Genomic DNA, 15,618 nt, shown 5'->3' on the forward strand with positions numbered 1-15,618 from the left:
GAGATGGATTTTGGCACAGTGGCGGAAGCAATGGATTCAGGCGTAGCTGTGATTGTGAGGTTGGCCCAGGACCGGGCAGTGTTTTGTTCCGTTGTGCATAGGGTCCATATGAGTAACTATTGAATCTATGGCACCTAACAACAACAACCTGGAGTCCTAGTGTGGCACTGTGGATTAATGCGCTGGACTTGCAAGGTCAGTGGTTCAAGCTCACCAGCTGCTCCTTGGAAACCCAATACAGGATCACTATGAGTAGGACTGTTGGCAGCACTTAGTAACCAACCTTGAGATAGATATTTAGAGATTTACTCTGATGGGTTCTGAGAACCAAAGAATCTATTTTTTTTAAGCTTCCCAGGTGCTATTAATTCCAAGCCAGCGGTAACAATAGTTATCACCACTTAACTTACTGGATCCCATAACTCTTGACTTCAAAATGTCGCCTCCATCTAAGTCAAGTAACAAATAATAGAAACTTGTCTCCACGCTGCTAGTATAAAAACATGCCAGAGTGCTAACATTTTCTTGGCTCAAGAACAGCACAAAGTTTCTGGCTAGTATTTTTCCATTCGGTAAAGTGATAATCTAAGTTGTAAGAACAGACATTATTTCTGTTTGGAACTTGGTAAACTATTTTCATCTGAACCAGGGAATATAGAGCACCCTAGCATTTGTATTTTTCCTGAATTGGCTTTTGTGCAGGAAAGGTTGCTTTCCCTGCTCTAAGCAGAGCCCTCACTGTACAAATAAGAATGCGGAGGGACAAGGAGAGGAGAGTTGCATGAGGTCCTCGTGATGTGCTTTCAATTCTGACTTTCTGAGAATTTTGTGGACAAATGCCTGAATACATCATTGGAAGGAAAAGAGATTCATAAATAAAGCTTTGTGCCACCCATTCCCCAAGCCCCTATCTAAAACAATCCTGATGTCTGTCGGATAGTGGTTTAGAAAAAGTATCCTGTAATAACCTACATGTATTAGTAATATTTTTCAGTCAGTTCTTTTTTGGATCTAGTGTGAACTTTACCATATATACTAAAGAGCTGAGATTTTTAATCTGAGTTTTTAGAAAAGTGTTTGAACTTTGGAGGCGGTTTAAGAAATCTGCATGAGAGTAAATATTCAGCCTTCGTCAACAATTGCAAGTTAAAGATTTGTAGATGCATTGCATTTGCTGTTAACTTTTGAGTGGATAAAGACATCTCTCTGGAATCCCTTCTGGTTAGAAAAAAGAGGCCATTTTAATTGGCTTGTTTTTGTTTGTGGTTATAAACTATTCCAAACCTTCTGGTTTGAATTGTGGATTATGGATTATTTCATTTCAGCCCTTCACAACCTCAAATTGAATATTTTTTTTTTTTTTTTTAATAAGAAAGAGCAGAAGTTTTATTTTAAGCCTTTATAAACCTTTGACGAAAGGCTGCATTTTTTATTCTTTTAACCTCTTCTGCTTTTTCTGGGAATGCATTTGGGATCTCTTCATCCTAAAAGATTAGAGGTCAGAAATAATTAAGTGTATTTGATTTTGTGAAAGAAAAAACCAGTATCCTGACATTCCAGATTGGTTGGCAATGAGGACCCTTCATTTGTAGCCATATATCCAACTTTCCCCACCAAACATAGTAGAGGACGGGTCACCTACAGTTGAAGAGGCAGCCTGGATAAAGATTTGCCCTGGGATCTCTAGAGGCGTCAGGGTGGTCTGGTGAAGCAATTACAGCTAGTTGAGAGTGGTTTGCTAAAGTGATTTCCATTTGGCTAACCATTTAATAGCAAGCCAGTGGCAGTATGCTAAAGTAGAACAGGGACATGGGTCTTGAGTAAATCTTATCCTCAGGCAGAGACTATGCACAGGGGTGCCTTCTTCTAAGAATGTCAGCTGAAGCCCCCCTCCCTTCCCATGGATGAGACAGGACCATGATTTTTTATCTGGGAGAAGTTGCTTGGTTTCTCGCTGGATAGATTCAGCTTTGACATCAAATTCTGGTTTTGACATCATTTTCAAGACTTCCTCTGAAGCTAACCCTAGTTTTCTGGACAAAGTCTCTTGCTTATTAATTCAAAATTCTCAAGGCCAAAGATGATGTCATGTCACTTTGAAAAGCTCCAGTTCCTGGAGTTTTACCAGGAAAAAAAAGTTATCTTCCTTGAATTCATGCCGTCCTCAAGGTGTCCAGAGAAAGAAGCTATTTCTCCCAGCAGCCTGACCAACACCTCTCGCAGGCAAACCACTCTCCTGACTTCACATCTCCTATGGGTTCTTAAGCCTCAGCAGAACATAAGTCCTAAGAAATTTCTGATAGTGGTTTCTCAAAAATACCATGATTATTTCCTTCAGTGCAACTTCAAATAGTAGAGAATCCAATCTCCAAGATAATATCTTGGGTTAAAAGAGTGTTTTTTTCGTTTTCTTTAAGTGACAGGATATTTTCATTTGATCACATTGAAGAGCAAATTCCTTTCCCACCCACTAGACCCATTTTCTTGACAGGAATGGGAAGTCGTGAAGACTTAGTTGCAGGCTACCTTCACGACGCCTGGGTTCTGAAGTACCGTTTGACAACTATTCTCTATCGCTGTTGTTGTGAAGTGCCATTGTCTCTGTTCCGGCCCATAGCGACCCAGTGTAGGGTTTCTGAGGAGCAGCTGGTGAGCTTGAACCACTGACCTTGTGGTTCAAATAGATCTTGCAGCGCCACACCCACAGCGCCACACCAGTACTCCTGTTATCTAGTTGTTGTTGTTATGTGCCTTTGAGTCGGTTCCGACCCATAGCGACCCTGTATAGGGTTTCCGAGGGTGTAAATCTTTACGGGAGTAGAAAGCCTCATCTTTCTCCCGCAGAGCAGCTGGTAGTTTCGAACCGCTGACCTTAAGGTTTGCAGCCCGATTCGTAACCACTACGCTACCAGAGCTTCTTTATCTAGTAGTAAGCGATAAAACCACTGTGTAAATAATGGCATAGAGAGTTTTTCCAGAGTCCTTTGTCTTACACTAGGAAAATAATATTTAAGTGTTTTCAAAGTAAGATTAAATCTCACACGTATGCCGATTGGCTTATTTTACTTGGGTGTGGTCTGTTCAGCTTTTTTATCTTGTTTTATGGTTTATTATACACTATGCACTGGACTGCAAACCACAGCCGTTCCGGGGGAGAAAGATGACACTTTCTGCTCCCACAGCTATCAGAAATCCTACACAGGGTCACTATGAGTTAGAACCAACTCAACTGCACTTAACATGCTTCCCAATAAATTATGAATAGTGTCTTTCTCTTCATGATATCTCCCAACGCTTCATCTTCCAACTCGCCTTGCTATTTTATGGCTCTGTCTCCAGCATTTACGCACTCCAGTGAGGGCCAGTCTTATAGAGGGTGACAGGAAACCGTGCACCATCCAGGGGAAATACTGTTTATATGGATCTTGCAGTTTTCCCTAGGAACCAAAGATCCAGACATTCTTTGTACCCTTTAAAACCAAGACTAATAGAAGGTTAGAATGATATCTGAACAGTGACCGAGAAACTTGAAGCTCAGTGAGATACTTAATCAAACCAGCCCCAAAATATATCAAACTTTCCAGTTGAATGGGGTTGGGAGCTAGATATCAGCAGGGACATACAGTTTCTACTCCAGATGGAATTTTAGCGCTAATACACTTCATGAAAAGACAATGGATTGCGGAATAAAAATGCTAAACAGATACCTGAATAGGTATTATGAAGGTATACAAGAATCGTGGTGGCATTTTAGGATAAGCACTGTAGTTCAAACCACCAGCCCCTCTATGGGAGAAAGATGAGGCTTTCGGAAACCCCATGCTGTGAGTTGGAATTAACTTGATGTCAGTGGATCTATTAAGGCAGACCCTTAATTAAGAAGATCCTGGGTAGCACAAGTATTTAAGATCTTAGCTGCTAACCAAAAGGTTGGCAGTTTGAACCCACCAGCCACTCCATGGGAGAAAAGACTGGTGATCTGCTCCCTTGTAGAGTTGCTATGATTGTATGACTGGCCTTGACGTAACCACATACAGCAACAGAAACAAAGTTATATTAGAGGAATTTGGCTGATACAAAAGTTAATAGTTTGAACCCCCCCACCCCCTGAGGCACCTCAGAAGAAAGTCCTGGTCATCTGTTTCTGAAATGCTACAGTCACCCTTAGTCGGAATCAATTAAATGGTATCTAGTTAAGACAAGTTGAATACCCATCATAGGCGTGGAAAATTGGAGGTTTGAGATATGATTTGCCTTATCACCTATGGTTAACTTTTGAATTACAAGTACATCAAAAGACAAAAATAGAGATGTGTACCCAGGGCACCGTGTATCAGAAGCATTTAGCAATTGGTAAGAGCACATTTTAGGACTTTCTTGTGGAAAGAAAATATCTTAAATGACCTGATTCATCCAGGCCGACCAGTGGAACCTCAGTAAACAGAGAGTCCACTTCATGGAAGGGCCTAGCACTTTTTTCACTAAATACAGTTCATTTAAACACCAGAACGTGCTCTCAGGGGGCTGATAGACCCCTAGCTTGCTGTGCATGACTTATTAATGATGATTCTGGCTTCTTGCTGCCATGGTTTCAATTCTAGTAGTGTGAGGAAGGCTTTTTCCCTTTTGATGATTATTCTTAAAGAAGTCTTGTTTCTATGATCAGCAAATATTTAACAGGACATTCCCTAGTCTAAGCTGTGGAGGACTTGGTCAGTTTTCATGTTAAAAAACCCTATCAGCAGTGGGCTCTTTCCTTCATCACAGGTTTCACACTCTGTTCTTACTTTGTTTATATTTTTGTTCACTTGCTCATGTTGGCCTTCCTCACTAGAATGCAGTCTTCACGGGTTTGGGGTCTGGTTTTCACTGTAATATTCTCAAGCTAGATGCTCAGTCTCAATAACTGGAGTTGCTCAAGAATTTGTCATTGAATGAATGGATAAGTGAGTGATGGAGTCCAGTAGAGTTCGAACTAATCAGTGACTCGGTGGTGAATGTTAATAGAGAACCTCTGTTCTGATTAGTGGTGCTGTGGGTTAAGCTAACCACAAGGTTGGTGGTTCAAGCCATTCTGTGGGGGAAAGGTAAGGCTGTCTGCTCCTTACATCTTTACAAGATGTCAAGTCTGGGAAATGCTATCTAGGGTCACTGTGAGTTGGAATTGACTCGATGGCAGTGGGGGGAGGGAGTTCTAACTCGAGACATAAATGGCTCGGGTGGAAGGAAGCATTAGTTTTACTTGATACTTTTAAAGTCTCACATAACCATTAACCTAACCGTACCCACCCTACTTCGATTCTTACTGACGTCTTAGCTACATTGTCCCACTGGGAAGATCCAGAACCCAAAGTCGAGAACTCATAGCAGAAGCTAATTCCCAAGGTCATGTGCCCTCATTTGAAAGAAAAGGACCTGGCATTGAAAGGTCTATTCTGATATGAAGGCCATTTTGGGAAAAGCATGCTTTGTGGGGGCACAAGATATTGCTTATGAGTTGGGCCTCTGTCATTCTGCCACTGTGTGTCATTGGGCCTGTCATACATCTGTGAGTCTCACTTCCTTCACCTGTGAATGAGAATCCCTAAAACCTGCCTCACAGGTGCATGGGAGATTAAATGAAATCATGGATGTAAAAATCCCTTCTAAAGTGTAAAATATTATGCACACAAGAGATACAAGGATGGCAGGAGTGATGCTTTTCCTGCAGACACACACAGGTGGCTTTCTGGCTCTCCTGGACCCTCCCTGTTTAGAAATGTTCATCCAGGACCGCAGAGGAGAGAAACTTCTTCTCCATTTCTAGTTTCAAGGAAACACAAGACTTGCTTGGATGTAGTAAATGACGTGGTTTCCCAAAATTAATCATTTGCCAGATCTTACATCTGTTATTTTGTAGAATCTTCATTTATGTACAAAAATAAAACTGAAAGGGGGGGGGGAAAGCAAAAACAAGACCATACTATGCAGTTCAGTATATTGCAAGCTGTTTATTTTTATTCACACAGCTCAATAATATATATAGTTTGCATGTTAGCTTTGGAATATGTTAGTTTTCATAGGACTTGGTCGATATCCCATTTTTCTGACCTAAGTGAATAAAAATAAACAGCTTGTGACATATACAGTTTCGGATTTTGGTTTTGTTTTGGTGGTTAGAAATGCTGGCATAAAAATATAGCTTGAGATGACTATAAATTCCACCACCAGTTTGATCTTTTTAATTAATTTTTCATCTTATTTTTTTAAGTAGACAACACATCATACGGTTCAAAACTCAGAAGACACTAAAGCATGTTTAGTGAAATATTTCCCTTTTCATATATGTCCCCAGCCACTCATTTCCACATCCCTCAGGCAACCAACATTAATTCAGGTTCTAAAGTCTGGTTTTATTTTAATGCATTATCACATGACATAAGGAACAGGCTCTGAGTTTGGCACTTTGGGGGCAAATGAAAATGTGGATATTCAGGGAGGGACCTTAGATGAAAATATACTAAGTGTAACAGTATAAGGCCACAAGTAGCATTGCTTTCACCTTTATTGTAAAACGAAGGGCAGAAAGTCAGCTCTCACTTTCAGACCATAAGTCTCCCCATATACTCATTTAGACTTCCTGTTTCTGGGTTTCCAGAACAGATTGTTCTCTCCTGACTGTTGCATATGTATTGAAGCCTGGCGTGGTGAATCTCTTACGATGCAAGATTGAATTTCCCATAACCATTTTTACAGATAACAGCCCGCCGTCAATGGAAACATATTTATGATGAATTGGGTGGTAATCCTGGGAGCACCAGCGCCGCCACTTGTACTCGCAGACATTATGAAAGGTAAGAAACCCGTTTTGGGGAAGCTCTTGCTTCTTTTAAAGTGCATTAGTTAGAAGATGCTTCTAGTTACAGATAAGACAAAAGAAGTCTAAAGGATTCGTTAAGAAACAGAAACTATCCCTCTGACATTTTACTTTACTTTGTGATTTTTTTTTTTTTTTTTTTAAGGTGAAGAGACTTTCTCTGGCTATAGAGCTAAAATTAGGTGCTCTTTTCATTTGGTTTTACTCTATGACCACCTGCCAGAATACGCATCCTCCCTCATCCCAAAGCATAGGTTATTCAGCACATTTCTCTGTAGGTTCATTTAATGTGAGAACTTTCCGTTTCTAGAAAATAGATCTGAGATGTTACTATGAGGTTGCACTGTAGCTATATTATTAACATTTCTAAAAATAAGAGAATTGGCTTCAGATTAAGTTTGGTTGTTTTTTCCCATCTTGGTATTTTGCTTCTCCAGCTACACCCAGGAAATCCTTTCTTGCCAGGCTCTGTGTGGCTTAGTTTTCAAACAATTTTAGCCTCTCTCAGAAAGATGATGATGATACTAACAAAAGATAAAACAAAGCTAGCCTACGATGAAGGCTGCATCCACAGGAACGTTTCCTCTTGGTATCAGAACTCAATACCCGCAGCACTGAAGGCCAGTTAGCAAATTCATGCATCATCCTTGCTTTATGCTTGAAGTTCAGACTTCATTTGTTTTAAGTTATACTTACTTCCTTATCACCGGCCTTTCTGTGTTAAAGTGCTGATTCATTCAGCCTCCTGGTTTTAAATTTAAAGCTTGTGAGAACGAAATAAAGGGGTGTGTATGTGTGTGTGTGTGTGTGTGTGTGTGTTTGGAGGGTGGGGCGTGCAGAGATGTTGAGTGATGGCCACAGATGGAATGAAGTGAAGACACACAGCTCATTAGCTGAACAAGTAGGCCAGTAGCATGCAGTTTTCAAAAGTTTTCTTCTCGTAACCAATGCCCATCCCAAGTTTAACAAGACCCTTAATGCCCTCAGATAATGCCATTTAACTTTTTGTTCGTTCATTCTTTATGTTTCTTCCAAATTCAATTGTACTTTTTCATACTGCATTGAATTCTGAGGCTCTTTAATATGACCATTCATCCAAGACAAAGAATGTATTTGGTGAAGTAATTGTAGTGAATTGTGTTGGGTTCATTATCCCATGAAAAGTCACTACAAAAACTTCCAATTGATTGCCTTACTTGACAGTATTACAGTGGTGGTGATTATGTGCCCTGAAGTCACTTCCGACTCATAGCGACCCCTGTTTTAGGGTTTCTGAGGCTGTAAATCATTACAGGAGTAGAAAGTCTAATCTTTCTCCCTCAGAGTGGCTGATAGTTTCGAACTGCTGACCGTGAGATTAAGCAGCCTCACTCATAACCAGTGCACTACCAGAGTCCATGTGATGGTGTTATAGTACAGAAGATTTCCTTAAAATAGGTAATGCTGACTCACCTAGTTCAAGAATGAACACATATCAAACTAAACACAAAGCATTTGTTGTCATTGTTAAGTGCCATCAAGTGTTCTGACTCATAGAGACCCAGTTTCTGAGGGACAGGTGATGGTGGGTTTGAACCACAGACCTTACAGTTCAAACTGACCTTGTGGTCCAGCACTTATCCTATAGCACCACACCAGAACTCTTATACAAAACATAATATGGTTTAAAAAAAAAAAACTACAAAAAAGCAGGCCAGATTTGGAATGAATGGAAAGACTGGGTCTGTGTTAATGTATGTGTGTGTGTGTTTTATTTACTCAAGCAATTGTATAAGTGAATCCTGAATCCCTAATACAATACCAAGATACATTTTTGACAAGTATATACATTGTCTCGTGGCTTACCTCTACTTGAAGTGGCAGAATCCCAAATACTTTAAATCAGTCAAATAAATTAAAACATTCTACTAAAGAAACTTCAAACTTTAGCCACTGAAAAGGCATTTTAAATTTCCCCCGTACTTCTTGCAAGCAGAGTGGTTGTGTCATGAAGGTTTGGTCTCACACTGGATGGCATTTTTTTGAAGAGCTGTGCTACTTATTCACTCTTTCAAACCCAGAATTTGTTTGGTAGTCTAGTCTTACCTCTCAGGGACCAGTCAAGAAGAACGAACCCGCAAAGAGAATGCAGTGTAGGGAATTAGTTAAGCAGGTGTTGGTGTGGAACACCAAAATGACAGAGGTAATAACTGCAGGTGCCCTACAGCTGAGAGAATAGAGAGACGACACATGTGTATCACAGCAGAGCCATTCAGAGAATGAACCTCACAGAGCTAGGGCTCAGATCCTTCGGAAATGAGGAAGCCACCCTACTACCACTAGGACTCAGAGAAAGGAACCTTTTGCCTCTGGGGCTCACCTGAGGAGGCAGTGCTCCCTTGATGGTGTCAATTTCAGAGGGAATGCATTGAAACTGTCTAGATTGTTTCAAGAAGCTAGAGATTGGGACCCACTGCTCCTGGTTAGTTGTTTTGTGGTTGACAAGACAGGAGCAACAAACATATAGGAGATCTTTTTCCTCCTAAATTGCAGAATCCAGCAAGAAGACAGTTGGAAAAAGACAAGTATCATTTGCAGAGACCCATCCCTAGCATCTCCAAACAGAGTACAGAAGGTGGGTGCCGCCCTCGGCCACCCCCCACCCACCCCTGACACAAAAAGCTCTTCCATATGTGTGGCTACACCACCAATGGTATTGCAGAGCACAAACATCCCAGTGGTTAGCAAGGGCTTTAACCCTTCCTTGCCATTTCTTTTTTTTTCCATGTAAGCTTCTCCCACACTTTTGTGATTAGATGCAAGGTGTGTCATGAATAATTAGAAATTAACATTCAAACAAATCATGGACTCAAAGAGATCACCTATAATCCTAGATGCTCTGTGATGTGCTAGGAGTCCCTGGGTGTATTGAGTCCTAAAGACTAGCTGAAAGGTTAGCAGGCTGATCCTACCCTACAGGTGTCTGAGAAGGCTATTGTTGCATGCCATTGAGTCGGTTCTGACTCATAGCAACTCTGTATAGGGTCTCTGAAGCGTGGCTGGTGAATTTGAACCAACAACCTTGCAGTCCAGTGTGTTACCCCACAGCGCCACACCAGGACTCCATCGTCAGAAGATAGGTCTTGGCTATTCACTTCCAAATTGTTACAGCCTTGAAAAAAAACCTTTGGAGCAATTCTGCTGTGCACACTTGGGATCATGAGTCAGAATTGGCTCAGCAACTACCAACCGCCAGTATTCTTATTATGGAGAAAACAAGCTGGAAACTATGGCTCTAGGTGTCTTCTCTTTGGTTACACAAGAGAAGGGTAGAGGATACTCCCATCTATCCCAGGACTTGAAACAAGTTCTGTTCTGGTCAAAGAGACTAAAGCTCTTGGCTCTTAATTTTAACAATGTTCATTGATTATGGTGGATTTAATTAATATTTACGAGTCACAGACTGCACTAACAAAAATAAAACAGATGGCAAATTGGTCAAAGACCGACATTTGCAATTAGATTCAAGGAGTTGAGATGGGGTGGGTAAACATATAGTTTGCGAACTTTTCAAACCTTGGAACGCTTCTTTCAAACCAGACTGGAAAGATTGAAGCCCCTCGTATGTGGTTGGTCTGACTCTTCTCACTCTGATATAGAGGCTTGCCCGTTTTCTTCCCCAGCACCAGCTTATTTTGGAGAAGAAATGAAATGATCCACTATGCATTATCCACTGATTTATTTTTCATGTAGTGTGGTTCATGGTTCCAGTAAATGTTGTTTCATTTTACAACAAGCAAAATGTAGCCAACTCCTCAATAAATGTTACTTGTGTATTAGTTGGGCACTTTTGATTTATTAATGAGTATAATAATGAAAGTATGGGCTGTTGAAAAGAATCAATGGGTGATTTTATTTAAGGCACAGTAGAAATGGTACAATGCCTATAAATGCGTCATTGTCGCTAAAGGGCCTTACACATCCAAACCTGTCTCTGATTGGTTTAAATCAAATAGGTCCAAGCACTTCATAAAACTGTCTTTGTCAGCTGGGCCTTGCCTCCAAACCTATTCATCTCTGTCAGTTTTTAATATTAGTACCAGGCTCCTGACCATAGTCCATTAGTACTATATTTAATTGCTCATGTTACAGATAATTACGTACCAATATCAAAAGCATTAATGTTTCCCCATCATGAGTCTGTTGCTATGTAGATGTCTCAAACTCAGCAAAGCTTGTGAAGTATAGTTATTCTGGACATGGCTTGCTCTGGATTTATACATAGTTACTATAGATTGTCATTGCCAAAAAAATAAACAAACAAACCCCCATCTCCTCTAGGGCAGAACCTTTCTAACTTGAGCAGTTTCTTTCTTGTCTAGTTCTTAAAATGCCCCAAATTGCTTTCTTTGATCAATAAAGGACCAGAAAAAGAAAATGGCTACTTTATGGGATTCTCTGAGCTTGATTTTCTGAGATAGTAATTCACTTTAAAGACTTTGTTTTCACATGTGGATTTCTTTTCTTCAAAACAAAACAGAGCACATGCAGGGGAAAAAAATCTTTACACAGAATACCAGATTACTGGTTTTAATTTTCCTGAATAAATTACATGGTCTGTTTCTCGGGAGCACATGAAGTTGTTATTAGGGATTTAAAAAGGAGTGTTAAGGTAAAAGTACTTCGTGGTGTACTTTCTGAGTATTTAGAAGTGCAAAATCATAAACAAATGTATTTCTTTGTGGGAAAAATGAGCGGTGATTCTTCATCTTCTAGCATTCTTAATGCCTGAGTTCAGATTCGGAGCTTTTGCTTTTCCTGGTTTCCTGGAAAACACTGTCATGCAGAGCGTCTGTGGTGGCTTCCTTTGCGATTCCTGGTGTGGTGCTGTAGGATAAGCACTGGACTGCTAGCCACAAGGAAAATCCTATACAGGCTCTCTCTGAGTTGGAACCGACTCACTCACACTTAACACCACCAACATGGCCACATCAGATACACTTGGGCACAAGCTGGGTACCAGCCAGCTAGAGTCTCTGCCTTTCTTCTTTCAGAGTGGGAAGGCAGAGTTTGAGCGCTTCGCGTTTTGAGTAAGACAAGGTGCTCTGCAGGCACAGTGGGTAAGCACTTGACTGCCAACTTAAAAGTTGGCAGTTCAAACCCACCCTAAAGCTTCATGGGAGAAAAGAACTGGCAATTTGCTCCCATAAAGACTACATCCTAGAAAACCCTGTGCGGCAGCTCTACTCTGTCGCATGAGATAACTATGAGCCTAAAATGGACTCAACAGCACCTAATAACTATAGCAAGCATGTGCTTTAAGGTAAATGCCAAAAATATATCAGATTCTTAGGAACTCAGTTAATCATATCTGGGAAAGAACCAAGAGATGGTAAGGTGATTTGCAGTTCTATTCATATTCAAAACATGACTCAGTATATTCTTTCTTGTTTTATCTGACACCCTTCGAATTTCTATATACCCAATTCAGAAAGTCAGAAGCAGAATCCCAAAGCTGTAGGTTTGAAAGTTCCCTTTGTTTAAGACTAAGGAACCCTGGTGATACTGTAGGATAAGTACTGGAGTGCTAACCACAAGGTCGGCAGTTCAAACCCATCATCCACTCTGCAGCAGAAACAATAATCTGTCTGCTCCCATAAAGATTTTCTGTTTCAGAGACCCCATCAAGGGCCACTGTGAGTCAGAATCAAAGGCACTGAGTTTTTTTTTTTTTAGTTTTGCAATACTGTAGCCCAATGTCACTCAAAGTGAAGTTGTCTGGTCCACGATGCGCTAAATACAGTGACTTAAAGTAAATAGTTACTTCCATTGGAAGTTGTCTGAATCATCTTATGTAATTTTATGTATGTTAAATCTTGGCGTGGCGCCATAGGATAAGCACTCGACCTCAAACTTGGTTTGAACCACATGATAGGTGGTTCAAACTCATTGACCACTTCTCGGAAACCTTATACAGTGTTGCTGTAAGTCATAACCGGCTTGATGGCCCTTAACAATAACATGCTAAATCTAATAATAAATCAAACCTTGAATTTCATAGGACTTTTTGAAAAATCTGTTTTACAAATAGCAATTGGCAACAGATGATGAATTTAGAAAACTAGTCCTTCACCCCAGGTCATTTGATAAGCAGCGCTTTCCCTCAGCAGTCTCAAACTCAGATGCTTAGATAGGTAGCATAGGTGAGGGCTGGTTGCCTAGGTGAGTGCTGGTTGGGACAGGTAGGGAAGTAGGAAACAGGCGCACAGCCCTGGCCAAAGAAATCCAGTAAGATCAACCCACACCATTCCCATAGACAGCGTTGTCACTGTGCTTCCGTCTTCCCAAGTTTCCATCATTTGCATGGGAAGTCATCTGACTTCCAGGTGACAGTATTGATTCTAATATTTCTGAGACTATTTTAAGTATGTTTAGTCAAACATGCTCAGGAAATAAAAAAAAACAAAAAACACATCCCTCAGTTTGCCAAGTTCTGTGAAAACTGTCCTCTCCTTGATTTGGGGCTACCCAGGTTTTGTTTAGAGCATGGTAGTTCTATAGGATAAGCAGTGGACTGCAAACCACAAAGTCGGTGATTCAAGCCCACCAACCACTCCGTTTAAGGGAAAGATGAGGCTTTCCGTTCCCACAAATATTAATAACCTTATGAGTTGAAACTGGCTCAATGGCACTTAACAACAGGCTCTGTTCAAATGTCCTGTAGTGGGCACAGAAGAAGTTGTGTTATTGAAAAGGATCCTCATTTAAACTTTCTTCCTCTGCTGAGCAAAAGGCCGGCTGTGGCTCCCCATTGACCTTTCTCTTTGGTACTGACTTTGCCCTTTTCTCTATGATGGGTCTCCAAATGCTTGGCATAACCCCTCTTTCACTTCAGGTCTTTCCCACTTTGGTTAAATACCAGTATTTAATTCAGAGCATGATTTGTATAGGTGTCTCCAGTATGTGTCACTCAGAACACCAGACCCAACTCTACTCCATGTAACATGGAGTACTTCTTAGAATGTGGACAGTGTAAGTCTATCAAAATGCTGTTTCCCAGGAGTCCAGGCTCAGCTTCGGGAGCCTTCTCAACATGGTAGCCAGAGTGACCAGAACTGGAAGGTTCTTAAGTCCTTGGCTTACCTATCATATGATCTGATATGTAGGCCAATCACAGATGAAAGAGAGTTAAATATTTAATGTTATAAAACCCAGGTCAGTTACAGATACAAATCCTAACGTCCAAAGAGATTAAAGGAGGAAGAAAGAATTTCCCATAGGAATCATGAGTCTGAAGAATCTAGAACTTGAATTGGATCTTGAAGAGTTAGAGTTAGAGCTTTTGATAGTTCATCATTCTATTGCCTAAAAACAATCAAGTAGAATTCAGGAACTACAAAGAAATTAATTTTAGAGCAAGAATTGTGCGTTACCTTCCTTGAAGCTTCCCCAATACACCTAGTATAGCATCATAAATGCTGTCAGAGGTTCAGGAAATCTGGCTGAATTAATGGAACTAAATCTAACTCAGTCAGGTGATTTGCTCTAGAGAATGTCCATAAAAAGATAGGGAATGAGGTGTTGGAAGGAGAATTCTAAGCTGAATTTCAAACTCAGATATGCTCAAAATACAATTTATAAAGTTTATTCTCACGATATGTACTAACTCTCTAGTCATAACGTCCTGTGGGCAGGCCATGTTCCACCCCATCCATTGTTTGATTGATGGTGAAGACCAATTTATGGATTCACACTATCTTTTCAAGCACTGTCTTGGTAAGAAAACCATGCCAGTGAGGCGCTCTCTAAACCATATTATTAGACTCTCTGATCTTTCTCCCAAAACCCAAAGGAGACCTTCTGGTCCTTGTCAACACCCAGCAGCAGCCCAGGAAATCAAGCACAAAAGTCTCAGACTTATGCAGATTGAGGCTGTGCTTCTAGTCTTCCACTTACCCCCTCCCTTTCCAAATTCATCCTCACAAGAGACCTGGATAGTCCATGAACGTTCCTATAGCTTCTTCTTATCATCTGTAAAGATTTTTCCCCCTGTGCAGGATCCTCACACTCTCCATCACTCATACCTCAAATGCTCTGATAACTTTCCAATGCCTGGCTATTTCAAGAAACTTTTAAAAAGAAAAACAAAACCCTTGCCAGGCCCTGGAGTAGAAAAACTGGTTTCTGTTTTTTAAAAAAATAAACAAGCGTCTTTTGAAAAATCTCTATTTAAAAAATTCTTAAATTTGCCTCTAAATGCAAGTTGTAATTAATAGAACTTGGAGTTTACACTGCTGGGTGTAAAAACACCCTCAGGCACAAACTAATCAAATCTGTATGTCATGCTGTAAACTACAGCAAGTTCTTTGTTTGACCCCTCCCTCCAACAAAAAAAAAAAAAGGGGGGGGGGCTTGCCAAACAGCAGTTTTTCTTTGTCAAGTTCTCTTTATTGTCTCATTTTTGTTTTCACCCTAAACAGACTCTCCCCCTACACACACACTTTGAACCAGACGATAGCATTTAAGAAACTTTGCAGGTACCATGCTTTATTGATAGTTTTCATCAAGCATGAATTTAAATTTAAGAATAGATTAGTTGTCTTAGCCCCTTTTCTTTTTGATAAATAACAAGAGGTTTGTACTTATGATTTTCTATCCTCGGGGCTTTATCATTAAGATTAAATAACTGTACTCTCAAGCATGCCACTGCACAAACATCTTTTCAATTATGTGAGTAACAGATGCCTTCACAAAGGAGCTATTGAAAATTCAGAAAGCATGTT

At 40.4% G+C, this 15,618-nt stretch overlaps 1 protein-coding gene across 3 annotated transcripts in view; it reads left to right on the top strand.

Moving 5' to 3' along the window:
- The window catches only part of ARID5B (AT rich interactive domain 5B (MRF1-like)), a 228,278-nt gene that overhangs the window by 194,733 nt on the left and 17,927 nt on the right, over positions 1–15,618 (top strand). For all 3 annotated transcript variants that reach the window (XM_006835803.1, XM_006835804.1, XM_006835805.1), the window contains one exon: positions 6,736–6,833. In XM_006835803.1, coding sequence (XP_006835866.1) covers positions 6,736–6,833 — 98 coding nt within the window. The remainder of the gene's footprint in view (positions 1–6,735; positions 6,834–15,618) is intronic.

This window comes from Chrysochloris asiatica, unplaced genomic scaffold, assembly GCF_000296735.1.
Source record: "Chrysochloris asiatica unplaced genomic scaffold, ChrAsi1.0 scaffold00020, whole genome shotgun sequence".
NCBI classification, from domain to species: domain Eukaryota; kingdom Metazoa; phylum Chordata; class Mammalia; order Afrosoricida; family Chrysochloridae; genus Chrysochloris; species Chrysochloris asiatica.